Below are 13,598 nucleotides of genomic sequence, written 5' to 3' on the forward strand. Positions count from 1 at the left end.
AAAAGCAGCGTCGTGCTCCGAGCCGCAGGGACAGCATGCTGCTGGTCACATGCCACCGCTCCAGCGAGCGGTAATGTACCGCCGCGATCAGGGGGCTTCTCGGGACACGGTGGTCGTGGGGGAGGTCATGTGACCGGGATCCGCTGCCGGGTCACACTGTGGACTTGCTCGCTGGCTCGCTGGCGTGATTTTCCAGGCAGGTCTGCGCTCACCTGCACCTCTGAGTAAGTTATAAACGCTGAGGTTTCCTGTTTGTCTTTGAATCTTGTTCCGCGATGGAGGCTGGCGTGAGCACGTGGCTGAGTGCTGCTGTCGGCTGTCTCACTTGTGATATTGCGCACATTCCCCGTGCTGAAGGGTCAGTAATCGCGGGATCGATCCGTATCTTGACGGCAGAATTCTGCGGTTCCTTCTCGGGGGGGGGGGGGGGGGCTAGAGCTTCATCAAGATGTTCGCCGGCCTCAGTGGGTTATTGGGGTTTTCTTAAAAAGGGGGCTACTGTGTAGCCTCGTCCTTGGGTGGGGTTTGAGTTGAGCTGGTCTGTTGGTGATGGATTCTTAAGCGTTTGGCTTGTTTGCGTAATGCTAGGAGCTCGCTGTGTGTCGCAGGCTTCCCCTGAAACCACCTGCTTCTCCGTGTGATGCACTCTGTCAGCTCTGCTTCTGGGGGCCCGTCACATCTGGAGGCTCTGTTTATAGTCTTATCCAGTGACTGGGTGGGGGTGGCAGGCCAGGACCCGCAGACCAGGGAGGGGCCGCTCTAGACAAACTGCTGACGGCTTGAGCCGTGGACCCTGGACGACCCCTTGACAGCAATGATTCACTTTCTCACAGCTCGCTGCGAGCTGACTCACGTCGGTCGGTTCAAAGACCAAAACCTGGAGGTGTGAGATAAAGTGTGACGGATGCCGCCTCGAGTGACGTCGCCCTGCAGCCTCGCCGGCGCCCCCTAGCTGGCCACGCCCTTTGTTTTGCGTGCCGCCACCTGACCCCTGAGTTCTCCCCGCAGGTCTCCCAGTAAGCCGCTGGTCAAGAATCTGCTGAGCGGCATGGACTGGGAAACTGTCAGCCGGAACTCTGTGTCTGAGGAGCGGCTGGAGACGCGGAGTCTGCCCACCCGCTCCCCGCCTGGGACCCCCGACCAGTGAGTCCCGGGGATGCCTGACAAGGGCTGGGGCGCGGTGATGTGTACACACACATGTGCTCCCTGACACGCGTGTGAACATCACTCAGGGACTTCAGAAGACATGCCGAAACCTGTGTACATACGTGAGGTCTGCACTGTAATTTGAGGGAGGGGCATAGGGGGGTGTCCCGCCTTGAGGAAGCCTGGGGCAGTGGCGTTTGCCAGGTGGAGGCAGGTGAGAAGTGGCTTGGGGGACCCCCCCAGAAGGCAGGCCTTCCCAAGTGTCCGCTCATGAACGTGACCCCCCGATCGCTGTGATCCTGCCGGCAGGAGTCCCCCATACGCGCAGACGGGGATCCGCCCACGGCCGTCATCCATCGGACACCTGGTTGATCACATGATCCACGAGTCGCCGAGTGACGTCTTCGCCAACCACAAGTCAGCCTCCTCCACCCAGGCGGACAGCATCAGCCTGGATTCCTCTTCGTAAGGGCCACACCTCATACCCCCCCCCCCCAGCTTTTATCAGTCACTTACACATGGGGGCGTCTGGCTAAGAGCCATGCACGTACACACGCCGCATGCTCTGTCTATCAAGAGGGTGGCTGCTGCCGTCCATGCCAGTGGGGGGTGATAGAGGGGGGCATGTCACTGTTAGGGGCTACAAGCACATCCTTACTCACTGTGGGTATTAGCTCACTGGGAGAATTGCTACAGTGTGCATATTAGCACAGTGTGGATATTGGCTGGCTGTGGGTATTAGCATGGTGTATGTTATTTGCATAGTGTGAATGTTAGCTTGCTGAGGGTATTAGCACGGTGTGGGTGTTAGCACGGTGTGGGTGTTAGCTTGCTGAGGGTATTAGCACGGTGTGGGTGTTAGCTTGCTGAGGGTATTAGCACGGTGTGGGTGTTAGCTTGCTGAGGGTATTAGCACGGTGTGGGTGTTAGCTTGCTGAGGGTATTAACATGGTGTGGGTGTTAGCACGGTGTGGGTGTTAGCTTGCTGAGGGTATTAACATGGTGTGGGTATTAGCACGGTGTGGGTGTTAGCTTGCTGAGGGTATTAACATGGTGTGGGTGTTAGCACGGTGTGGGTGTTAGCTTGCTGAGGGTATTAACATGGTGTGGGTATTAGCACGGTGTGGGTGTTAGCTTGCTGAGGGTATTAACATGGTGTGGGTGTTAGCACGGTGTGGGTGTTAGCTTGCTGAGGGTATTAACATGGTGTGGGTGTTAGCACGGTGTGGGTGTTAGCTTGCTGAGGGTATTAGCACGGTGTGGGTGTTAGCTTGCTGAGGGTGTTAGCACGGTGTGGGTATTAACATGGTGTGGGTGTTAGCTTGCTGAGGGTATTAGCACGGTGTGGGTGTTAGCTTGCTTAGGGTATTAGCACGGTGTGGGTGTTAGCTTGCTTAGGGTATTAGCACGGTGTGGGTGTTAGCTTGCTGAGGGTATTAGCACGGTGTGGGTGTTAGCTTGCTGAGGGTGTTAGCACGGTGTGGGTATTAACATGGTGTGGGTGTTAGCTTGCTGAGGGTATTAGCACGGTGTGGGTGTTAGCTTGCTGAGGGTATTAGCACGGTGTGGGTGTTAGCTTGCTGAGGTTGTGCATGTTACCTTGTTGAGAGCATTAGCTTGGTTTGCTTTTGTTTTGAATTATACCAGCAATCTCTTGTTCTGTGTTGCATGCAAGTGTATATTTAGACCAGCTGGTGCATTTCTGCTGAATCATGACGTGTGAGGCTGCAGCTGCCAAATCGCTCGACTCTGGGGCTGTTTAGCAGTATGAAATGAAAGCCTTATGAATTTGCCTGTTTACAGCCGTTATGGCGAGAAGCATGTTTGTGTAGGTGCTGGGTCACTTGGCTCCATCATCCCTCTGCTCTAGCCCATTCCTGTGGCTCTAGCTGTACGTTAGCGCCCCCTACAGATAGACGTATGCATACCTCGTGCCGTTTCCTGTTTATAAGGGTTAGAGAGATAACCCCTTGCGTGTTCAGCAGATAGCATGCCAGGTTGCCCTTGAGAGTGTGTGTGTCTCTGTCCACTAAGCAATTGGCTGTGTCCTGCGCATTCGGACACATGGGGCACAGAACCCCAGAGGCCGCAGGGTGTTTTTGATACAGCGGACCCACATACAGAGCACAGATAAAGGTATTGTGATGAGTGTGTGAGTCTATTTAATCACCGTGGTGATACGATTTTGATTCCATCTGAAGTATACAGCCACCTTAAGCCTGGCAAAAACAGCTCCCCCCCCCCCCCCAAAAAAAATAAATAAATAAAAATAGCAGCTTTACAATTGCGGGTGACACTGTGTTTGTGGGTATGTCTGCACGTGTCCAGATCCCCCGACGCCATATTGGACGGGCAGCCCCCAGCCCTGCCTCCCAAACAGTCCAGGCGGAGCCTTTACACCCAGAGCAGCCTGTCCCAGTCGCAGCAGGAGCTGGACTACCACGTTGGCGAGATGTTCGACACCCCTGTCACGGGGGACAAGGCCATGGTGAGCCCCCCCCCCCCCGCGCGCTGCCGTGAGCAACTGGATGCTCTGGCCGTCGTTACAGTGGAATATTTTAATTCCCTCCTGCATGACAGTAGAGTTTCTCCTGGGATTCAACCCTTTAACCTTTCAGTCGGTTTCATGAAGCGCCCGCAGTTTGAACTTTTCAAAGTGACACTTTGATTCTCACACCCCCTCGCATCTTCCTCGCCCCCCTCCCCAGCTGAACGGTGCCGTCCCCCATGACAACTTGGTCCTGATCAAGATGAGGCCAGATGAAAATGGAAGATTTGGCTTCAACGTCAAGGTCTGGCTCCTTCCTCACGGGGCTTTTATTGGTTCCTCCCTCTCCCACCCCCCCCAGTTGTGGTCCTATATCAGCATTAACGTTACATTCCTCTCTTCAGGGTGGCTCTGACCAGAAGATGCCTGTGATCGTGTCCCGGGTGGCCCCTGGAACGCCGGTAGGTAGAGGGATCTAATCCCCCCCAGCTGACAGGTGTGTGCTGCTCCTGGCTGTCAGTGATGTTTGGTAATGTTCAGACGCCTCCCGTCCACATCTGCAATGACAGGTGGAGCTGTTCAGATCACCCTTTTCCTGACAGTGCAGCTGATTACATCTCTGTGGATCTATAATCTGTGTCACTGTGTAGACTTTCGGGAAGTGAGCGCAGTTGGTAGCGGCGTGATCAGAGCGCCTGTTCTTCTCTGGCCGCCCCCACCCCTGCCCCCCCGCTTCTTTTGGTTTCGTGGTATTTTGAGTGTCGAGTGCCAGCTTGACACTGTGTTCTTATCAGATGTTGGTATTTGTTACTGCTGATTTTTTCATTACTTAATGAGTCAGAACCTGATCATTCTTAAAACTCTCGTTGTCCTAATGGAGGAAAGAGAAAGAAACCAAGAGAGCAAGTCAGAAGATTCACTGCATGGAGGAGAGTAAGATGAAGTGATTGAGGACAGAAGTAAAGCAGCCTGTTATGACTCTTCTATCTCACTCCAGGCTGATCTCTGTGTGCCACGCCTGAACGAGGGTGACCAGGTTGTGATGATCAATGGCCGGGACATCTCGGAGCACACACATGACCAGGTGGTCATCTTCATTAAGGCCAGCTGTGAGAGCCATTCTGGAGAGCTCATGCTGCTGGTTCGACCCAATGGTAAGAGTCAGCTCTTTGGATATCTACGGTGATTCCTGGTAACAGTCACCGAGGGCCAGCTCTTTGGGTGTGTACCATGGTTCCTGGTAGCGATCGCTGAGGGCCAGCTCTTTGGGTGTCTACCATGGTTCCTGGTAGCGATCGCTGAGGGCCAGCTCTTTGGGTGTGTTCCATGGTTCCTGGTAGCGATCGCTGAGGCCCAGGTGTTTGATAGTGCAACCAAATTAACCCAGGTATTGACCTTGTCTCTTCCCCCACAGCCGTGTACGACGTGGTGGAGGAGAAGCTGGATGCAGAGCCGGACTTCCAGTACATCCCGGAGAAGTGTGCACAAGACCCCGCGTTGCTGGATGGGGAGGCTTGGAGGGAGTCCATGGAACAGCTGAAGGACGGGCTCAGCAGCGGCACTGTGCTGGCCCAGTTTGAGGTGAACCCCCCCCCCCCCCCCTCCCCACTCTCAACCCCCGGCAGGTACTGGGGAAGGCAGATGGCTGGGAGGGGCAGACTATGGCCACTTTCTGACAGAGAGGCCTGAACCCCGACGAGATTAACTGCTGCTTCCATTTTAAATCTGTTCTCCTCTCTGTGTAGTCAAATCAGCCGACTCAGACACTAGCTCAACCTGAGGCTATGCACGACAACTTTGTATCTAAGTAACGTTCTGTTATTTCCTGTTGTTGATGCCCAGACAGTTTCCTGTTTGCCTCTGTTAGTGTATTACTTGCGAGCCGGTCTCCTCGACCGCAGCGCGCCACACTTATGTAGAGTATTACTTCCGACCGGCTGTGAATGACCGTGTTCACACATCTGAAAATAATAAATCATACCCTCATACTTCCTGTAGTGTTGACCTAACTGTCATCTCGTCCTTCTCTTACAGCAGTTATATCGGAAGAGACCTGGAATGATGATGTCTTGTGCCAAATTACCTCAGAACATTTCCAAAAACAGATACAGAGACATCTCGCCCTGTGAGTATCACTCCGGGATGGTGGGGTGCCTCTGAAGTTTGTCACATGATACCTAACAGCCTGCTCATTGGCTGTTTGCAGATGATGCCACGCGGGTCATCTTGAGGGGCCTGGATGACTACATCAATGCCAACTACATCAATGTGAGCCACTCTTTCGGGTTCCCACCCCCAGGGGTTATTTAAAGTGGGCGCTCGGGCACACAGTCACACCCCCTCCATCCTCTTGCTCGCCCCCAGATGGAGATCCCGGGCTCCAGCCTCATAAACCGCTACATCGCCTGCCAGGGGCCCCTACCCAACACTTGTTCGGACTTCTGGCAGATGGCCTGGGAGCAGGGCTCCTCCATGGTGGTCATGCTCACCACGCAGGTGGAGCGGGGTCGGGTATGTTGCGGCGCCCCCTGGTGGCTATGGCTGCTATGTCACTTGATCGTGTGCATGTTCGATTTTGCTGCTTTGTGTGCACGCTGACAAGTGACTGCACTGGAGCGTCTGAGATTCCCATTTGTTTCCCAGCACGCCGCCGCCACATGGATGCGCTTATGCTAACAGGCTAAAGCTGACTGACCCCTGCTCTGCCTCTAGGTGAAGTGCCATCAATACTGGCCGGACTCGGGGAACAGCGCCACCTACGGCGGCTTCCAGGTGGCCTGTCTCAGCGAGGAGGGCAATGCCGCCTTCCTGATCAGAGACATGGTCCTCACTTGCCTGGAGGTGCGTTTACTATTTGTTGAAGTTCCTGAGAACTCTCTAGAAGTTCCTACTGTGTGCTTTTTGCACACCCTGTCAATGTGAGAGGTTGCTATGGTGACTTGAGGGGAGAAAGAGCAGTGACAGGGTGTTACTATGGCTCATTGGAGCGCGGTGCCACGGTTGGAGGACGTGCGTTTTGGTGGCAGGCTGCCATCCTTAGCCGACCCATCTGAGGGCGTCCCCTGTTGCCACCACAACATGCGCTGACTATCGGCGTGTCGTCACAGAGCAGCGAGAACCGGCAGCTGACCCAGATCCAGTACGTGGCCTGGCCTGACCATGGTGTCCCTGATGACTCCACCGACTTCCTGGACTTCGTGAACTTGGTGCGGAATAAGAGGGCAGGCAGGGACGAGCCGGTGGTGGTCCACTGCAGGTGAGAGCTGGTCCCGGCCACGTCCCTTGCATGTCACACTCCTTTAAGGCCCCTCCTACCCCCTTAATGTGTGTGTACCGTGTAATTGATTGGCATCTTGGCCATGGGGTCCTCTGCTGTATGCCTTGTGGTGTTTCTTGAGGTTTTGCATACAGGGGGTGTCATCACCCCTACCTAACTAAATGCCTGCTCTGTCTACATCGTCTGTTTTTAATTTCCTTGGAAAATACCTGTATAAGCTCATTTTATTAGAGCTTTGTAATAGCGTCTGCTTAATGCCGACATGATACAGCCTGTTAGTGCTGTTAACTAGCTGAATTCCTGCATGGGGGGAAGAGGGTGGCAGTCAGGCTTCCCGAGCAAGTCACCAAGGCGTTGGATTAGATGACTGATTGGTTAGATTGATTTTTTTAGTTTTTTTTTGGTGTGGCGGATCGCCATGGAGAAATGATTCCAGAAGAAACACTGCCCTATGCTTCCTGGGGTAGGATCCAGACGCATGCATAATCCTATTAGGGAAGGTGGTCATGGAAGGTGGACGAATAGATGTAGGTGCATTGCTATTTTTTTATTAAGTACTATATATAACAGTGGATTGTCTTTCAAAAGTGATTCAGTATAATTCTTCAGTAGACTAAGGCCATCATGTTCGGCAGTACTTCATTATGCCTGAGGGGCAGCGCTACTTTTGGCGACTGTTGCAAGTGCAGATAATGCATGGGGAGTTGAATGTAAACAGGGGTAGAGGAGGCTGGGTTTTTCAGGCACGCAGCGGGGGCGCCGCAGCTGCAGTGTGAAGAGTTATTCAGTAACAAGCATTTTCAGCAGTGAGCCTGTCAGGTGCATGCTGGGATTGCACCGCATCAGGAGCCCTTGAAGGGGTACAGAGAGGGGGAATGAGGGCGGGCAGTGCAAGTCCCCATCTGACCCGGCTGCCTATGTTAGATTATTCTGGGGTTATTGCCATCCCGCAATTGACGCTCTCTCCTGTCTCTTGCAGTGCCGGGATTGGCCGGACCGGGGTTCTCATCACCATGGAAACAGCAATGTGCCTGATGGAATGCAGTCAGCCTGTGTATCCGTTAGACATTGTGAGAACAATGAGGGATCAGAGGGCCATGATGATTCAGACCCCGGTACGTAGCAGCCTGCTTCTTCATCACATGGGTCTCAACATGAGCCTTAATGGGGCAGTTTACCCCAGAAGTGAGAGAAGATTATTTAGAGAGGGGCTTTAGTGCTGTCTATCCATATAGGTTGTTCTGCTGGGAGTTGCCTCGTTTTGGCGATATCAGACGTAGAAATGTCGTGCTTATCTCAAATATGATGGGACCGAATGGCATTCTTTCTGTGATGAATAAAGCACCAAAAAAATAGAAAAGTTCAACAGCAATATCTCTTACCAGAAATGATTATCTGTTTACTGAGGATAATCCACAGACTTCATAAAAAGCAGTTTAATGTAGGAATGATTTTTTTCTACCGGACTCCGATCGATATCTGCCAGCCCGGCGATATCTTCTGCAAAGTGATACGATCGGTGTGTGGAGTCCGGTAGAAAAAAATCATTCCTACCTTAAACTGCTTTTTATGAAGTCTGTGGATTATCCTCAGTAACCAGGTAATTATTTTTGGTAAGACACATTTTTTAAAGCTCCTCTAAAACGTATCTTTTTGTCCTGAAGCATGAACAAGAATGAGAGGCTCTGCAGAATGATGCAGCCTCTCTGACAGTCTGAAGTGATTCCTCTTCTCCTTGTGGTCAGAAGATTAATGCAGTTGCTTTCCACTCTTTGAAGAGCATCTTTCAGACATTTTGCCTGATTTTTGTAAGATTAAGAACTTTATCGATCTCCTTGGGGGTAATTTCTTTGTCCAGTAGTACAGAAAGATACAACACAGGATAATGCAAGTAAAAATGTCTGGCCATATCTATAGTTTGATACCCCCCAGATGCTGTCATATTGAAGCAGCCGCTTGGGTTTCGAACCCGAACCTGCCCGGGGATCTGAGCCTGTCTGCAATGTTTCGGGATTCATGCTGTGTGTCCCTGTATTCCCCTCCAGAGCCAATACCGCTTCGTGTGTGAGGCCATCCTGAAGGTGTATGAGGAGGGTCTGGTCAAGCCACTGAAGTCCGTGTGAGTGATGACGGGGCGGTCCAGCCGTCGCCAGGCCCTGAAACCACAGCCGGCGCCCCAGCCTAGGCAAATGGACACTTCCAGGATGCTGTCACACCCGCCCGTTCTCTGTCGCAGGCTCCCCGGCACGCGTGAGATGTTCCTAGGGTGCCCGACAGGACACCTCAGAGCTGGCAGTTGGGAGAAAACTTAGCACTCTTGCACTTTATGTGGACAAAAAAAAAAAAAAAACACAAAAATACAAGAATCATTCAGAAACATCCAGTCATAGTCAAGGGACAAAGAGCTACTGCTCAGGGCGAAAGCAAACATGATGGTGATGATGGTGAAGGTGGTGGTGGTGGTGGTGATGATGATGGAGGTCCATAGTGCCATTACCAGAGGCAGGATAAACATCTGTAGTCCCTGCAGGCTGCCCCCAGGTAATGCTCGCCTTTTCAGTCTTTTGCTTTGTTCGCTGTCTGTCTTCTGCCAGAGTCTTAGCGATGTGCAGAAGCACCGCCCACCAGTTAGGGGTGTGGCCTCCCTAGGACACCCACGGTTTTTGTTTGCACATCCGAACAGCTACTGATGCAGGGGGTGTCCTGTGAGCGAATCGTCAGCACGGACGCTCCTGGGAGGCAGCTTGGGGCTTGAAGCTGTGCTGTTTTTCTCCTTAAGCCGTAGCTGGTGCTCTCTGCCTTTGCCACATCTACTGATTTTTATTTATTATTATTTTTTTTATTTCATCTGGCGGCCACCCACATTTAAGTATCTGCGAGGCTGATTTTAGTGCTAAATTCTGGTCTGTCGGGGAAGCCTAACTCAACTAAGTGAATTTATGTCAAATTTAAGGTATTTCTCAGTTTTGTTTTAGGATTTTTTTTCTCTCAAATAATACGGTGAGAAAATCTGAGTCCCCAATCATGGTGGTCTTCCTCAGTTGTTAAAGGGAACGAATGCAGTTGATTTTGTGGGAATTTAGGTACAAATGACACTGCGTTTGTGGTCTGCTCACTGGCCTTGAGCAGTGCAGTACTCTCACCAAACCAAAAGAGTTTTTATTTCTTTGTTTTAAATAGATCGATGGCAACATGTGGACAAGGGGCTCTAACCACAACTGGCTGAAATTTTTCTGTAAACTGAAATCCTGCAGTTTCCATGTAGCCCCCTTGGTGGTGCTGTGAGCATTTCTGTCTCTGTGGAGTCATCTAAGGCAGTCATCTAAACGCACGAGAGGCTTTGTGGCCTCTGCAGAGTCAGGAACGCCCCATCCCTGCCTTTCCCAGCATGCTGTGCTTGTGTTCAAACGTGCACAGTACTCTGGGCTCAGTGCCAAACTGATGATACTACACCGCACCTCACTCCCCTCCCCCCCCCCCCCTCGTCGCTTTGAGAAGTGTATACCCCCAGAAACCAAACCACAGAAGTTCTGGCAGCGGGGGGTGGGGGGGCTGGCAGGTGCCCCCCTCGGTGCTGCTGGTGCTCTGAGGCTGGTCCCCATGGGGGGGTAATTTGGGCAGGGCTGCACACGCCAGTGTCCTTCATGCTTCAGGACCAGCGGTGTTCATCTTGAATGTTCAGCGACGTGCTTGTTGGCTTGTTACGCGATAGCATAAGCTATATATTTGTTATGGGGTTTTGTTAAAAAAGATATTTTGTAAGACGAACACTCTTTGGGAATGGACAGCACTTTGCAGCTGACTGTGTGGCCTATAGTGCTACTCAGATCCTGTCTGGGGAACGATGATGAGGAACTCTTATTTATCGCTAATATTTGCTGGGGGGTCAGGTAGGGTAAAATCGGAAGCAGGCCGTGCCATTTATTTTTGTGTACATAAATTAGATTGTGTAAATACATTGTTTGTTGTATATTAAAAATCTTTAAAATAAAAGGACATCTTGTGTGTTTAAATGTTATTTTTATATAAAAAAGAAATAAGTCTGAAAATGACGAAATTTGTTTTCCCTTGGACAGTACCCTAAGAGATGCGAGTACATTTGGAACCTTGCTGGTGTAAAGTGCTTTCCATTGATCCAGACACATACTCACACACACACACACACTGTGAGAGCGAATGGGAATCCACTCACCTTAACACCCAGAGGGGAGAGGTTTTGTCAAAGCCAGCAATCGTTACTGTGACCTTTTTCTGATTGGTGTGTTCATTTATGGACCTTTTAACCAATGATCTGCTGGAATGCCGAGAGGCAGTTTAAACAGGCCCTGGGAGATTCCTGCTCTGTCAAGCTTGTGTTAATCGAGGGTGAATCACACGCCTCTGCTGGTAATGTGATCACCTAACCCATGTCAGGCTCTGTATGAGGGAAGGGATCCGACCTTAAGGATGAAGCCACCATTATGGTTTAATTTCAACCACATGTCAGAATCAAAAAATAATTTATTGTTAATGCAGTTATACAGGAGATGTTTTGATCCAAGTAATATTTCCTACACTACTGTACAATGCTTCAGTTTAATTCTTCCAAGTCACAATTTCAAATGCAATTTAATTTTATAAAATTTTGTTGTATTATCTCAGGCAATGAATCATGGGATAAAAAGGGATTGTCCTCGAATTCTGAATTCTTACACTGATAATCTGTGCTATGTTGCCCCCTACAGGTCTGGTAATGCCTTGGCTTCCACCTCTAAGCTCCTTCCACGTTTTTAATGGCTGGCTTTGACAAAACCCAGCGGGATGGATTCAAATTATTCCATTTTGAAAATATAATAATTTATGATGATCCCTCTTGTTCAAGGATATGGACAGTGCTTTGAAGATGTTTACAATACTGTTTATTAATGATCAAACGCGTGTCTGCTGGGGGGGGGGGGTGGGACATTTGTGTTTACAGAAGCTAGTTATGCTGAACATTGACGTACATGAGCAGAAGAATCGTGTGTTGACATACATGCATACCTAGGGCCTGTATTACAAAGCATGATTTCTTGCTTAGCTGGATAACTTGTTAAATTTCGGTAGTCTGTGATAAATGTATGTAAACAAAGATAAAGTCGATTAAACTGGGGTCCTTTAATCTGACAAGTTATCTAGCTAACCAACAAATCTGGCTTCGAGATACAAGCCCCTGGTCTTTCCTTGATCAGCAATTAAGGTTTAAACCAACATGTAAACCTTGTTTGAATTATCATGAATGTTTTTGGCTCCAGTATGATATATTAGAGAGCTAATTATCCTGAGCTGTATTTCTGCGCAGTTGTGGTATAAATAGATCAGTGACTCCTCATAAATTAAATATTGCTACAGAAACTGCGTTATTAAGAGTCTATACTAAGACATTTAAATGCTCTTTGTTGTCATGCTGTTCAAGAACTGAATGTATCAACCTTTCATACGTTATAGAGACTTTCCGAGGGTCAGAGGTCTGTGACTTGGATTCTGAAAGGAAAATATTTTTTCATACCACTTGTAAAAAGAGAATAGTTTGTACACTTCCAAGTGAATATATAAGTATAGGTCAAAGGTTATTTCACTGATCCCACTTCAAATCTGTGATTTAGTCCTCTAAGGGCAACGGAGGAGCTGTGCGAAGCCCCTATATGTTTTCATTGTACATAAGAGCAATACGATGTCTGTTTAGTGCCAATGTTGTGTAAAGTAAAGTCTTATTTCTGCTTAAAGATGGAACTATGCTAATCTGTGGTCACTTTCTTTCAGTAGCCCTTTCGGTTGTTGTTTTTTTCCCCTCTCTCACGCTTCAAAATGAAGGTGGTATTTGAGGAATGTCATTTGCTGGTTTTTTTTTCCACTTCCATGACTCAGCCATTAATAATTTACAGTGGCTATTAAAGAGGTCCATTTACAAAATGTTTTACTGCCAGCTGCCCTGTTCAGTTTTGCATTGACTCTTAAATGTGTAAACCAGAGGTGTCATGGTGCATGTGTCATATTTGGGAGTTACTGTTCTGTGGCTCAAAAGTACCAGCTTTTCTCCAAGAATTTCAAATTAAATGCATGTCTAAGTATTTCTTAGTGTCCCGTAACCCTGAACCAGTCATGGACAAACCGCCTAGTGGCTAATGGGTCCCTGTGCCAAACATTGATTGAGATTTAATTAACAGCACTGTGACACCTACTAATTGGTTTAAATTTGTGTTTTCAATAGCTTCATGTTCATGTCATATACACAATTACTGTTTATAACGTCAATCCCTACACTAATTCAGTTGGCTTAATACTTTTGAAAATTCTTCTGCCTGTTGTACTGCTTATAAATAACACTGGTCAACAAAATCTTGCAAACATAAATAGGTGAATCTTAGTGTTGTTTGTGCTGAATTCGAATATCTAGTAAGAATTTACCTGTCACGCAAGGATTTTGAGTGACACACTATTAAACCAGCATGATGGAAGTGACTCATGAAGTTAGATTTTGTGATGCTGATCACAAATATCTGGCACACTCAAAATTATAAAGGAAACAGAAACTGTAAACCAGTGTCATCAGCGGGTGGTGCTGTTGTCAAATTAAGATGCCGTCTTAACATTAAAATTGTTTGCTTAAAATTAAAATTTGATCGATAGGTTCTTATAGTTCAATTGAATAATAAACTAGCTGAAACT

General features: G+C 49.1%; 1 protein-coding gene across 4 annotated transcripts in view; it reads left to right on the forward strand.

Moving 5' to 3' along the window:
• LOC111851729 (protein tyrosine phosphatase non-receptor type 4) overlaps positions 1-12,662 on the forward strand; it is a 29,477-nt gene extending 16,815 nt beyond the window's left edge. Inside the window, exons 14-28 of one of the 4 annotated variants that reach the window (XR_011983159.1) lie at positions 1,009-1,143; positions 1,456-1,611; positions 3,475-3,634; positions 3,855-3,938; positions 4,039-4,095; positions 4,632-4,788; positions 5,049-5,215; positions 5,669-5,759; positions 5,841-5,902; positions 5,999-6,145; positions 6,347-6,475; positions 6,742-6,890; positions 7,891-8,026; positions 8,957-9,452; positions 10,092-12,662. Coding sequence is in view for 2 of the 4 variants with exons in the window: in XM_023826911.2 (XP_023682679.1) it covers positions 1,009-1,143; positions 1,456-1,611; positions 3,475-3,634; positions 3,855-3,938; positions 4,039-4,095; positions 4,632-4,788; positions 5,049-5,215; positions 5,669-5,759; positions 5,841-5,902; positions 5,999-6,145; positions 6,347-6,475; positions 6,742-6,890; positions 7,891-8,026; positions 8,957-9,034 (1,708 nt within the window). In the remaining 2 variants the exon portion in view is untranslated. Of the gene's footprint in view, positions 1-1,008; positions 1,144-1,455; positions 1,612-3,474; positions 3,635-3,854; positions 3,939-4,038; positions 4,096-4,631; positions 4,789-5,048; positions 5,216-5,668; positions 5,760-5,840; positions 5,903-5,998; positions 6,146-6,346; positions 6,476-6,741; positions 6,891-7,890; positions 8,027-8,956 lie in introns of all 4 variants that reach the window. The other 3 variants (XR_011983160.1, XM_023826911.2, XM_023826912.2) reach the window with 3 other exon arrangements.
• Positions 12,663-13,598: the final 936 nt, after the last annotated feature.

The sequence above is a fragment of the Paramormyrops kingsleyae genome, chromosome 16, assembly GCF_048594095.1.
Source record: "Paramormyrops kingsleyae isolate MSU_618 chromosome 16, PKINGS_0.4, whole genome shotgun sequence".
In the NCBI taxonomy this organism is placed as follows: Eukaryota; Metazoa; Chordata; class Actinopteri; order Osteoglossiformes; family Mormyridae; genus Paramormyrops; species Paramormyrops kingsleyae.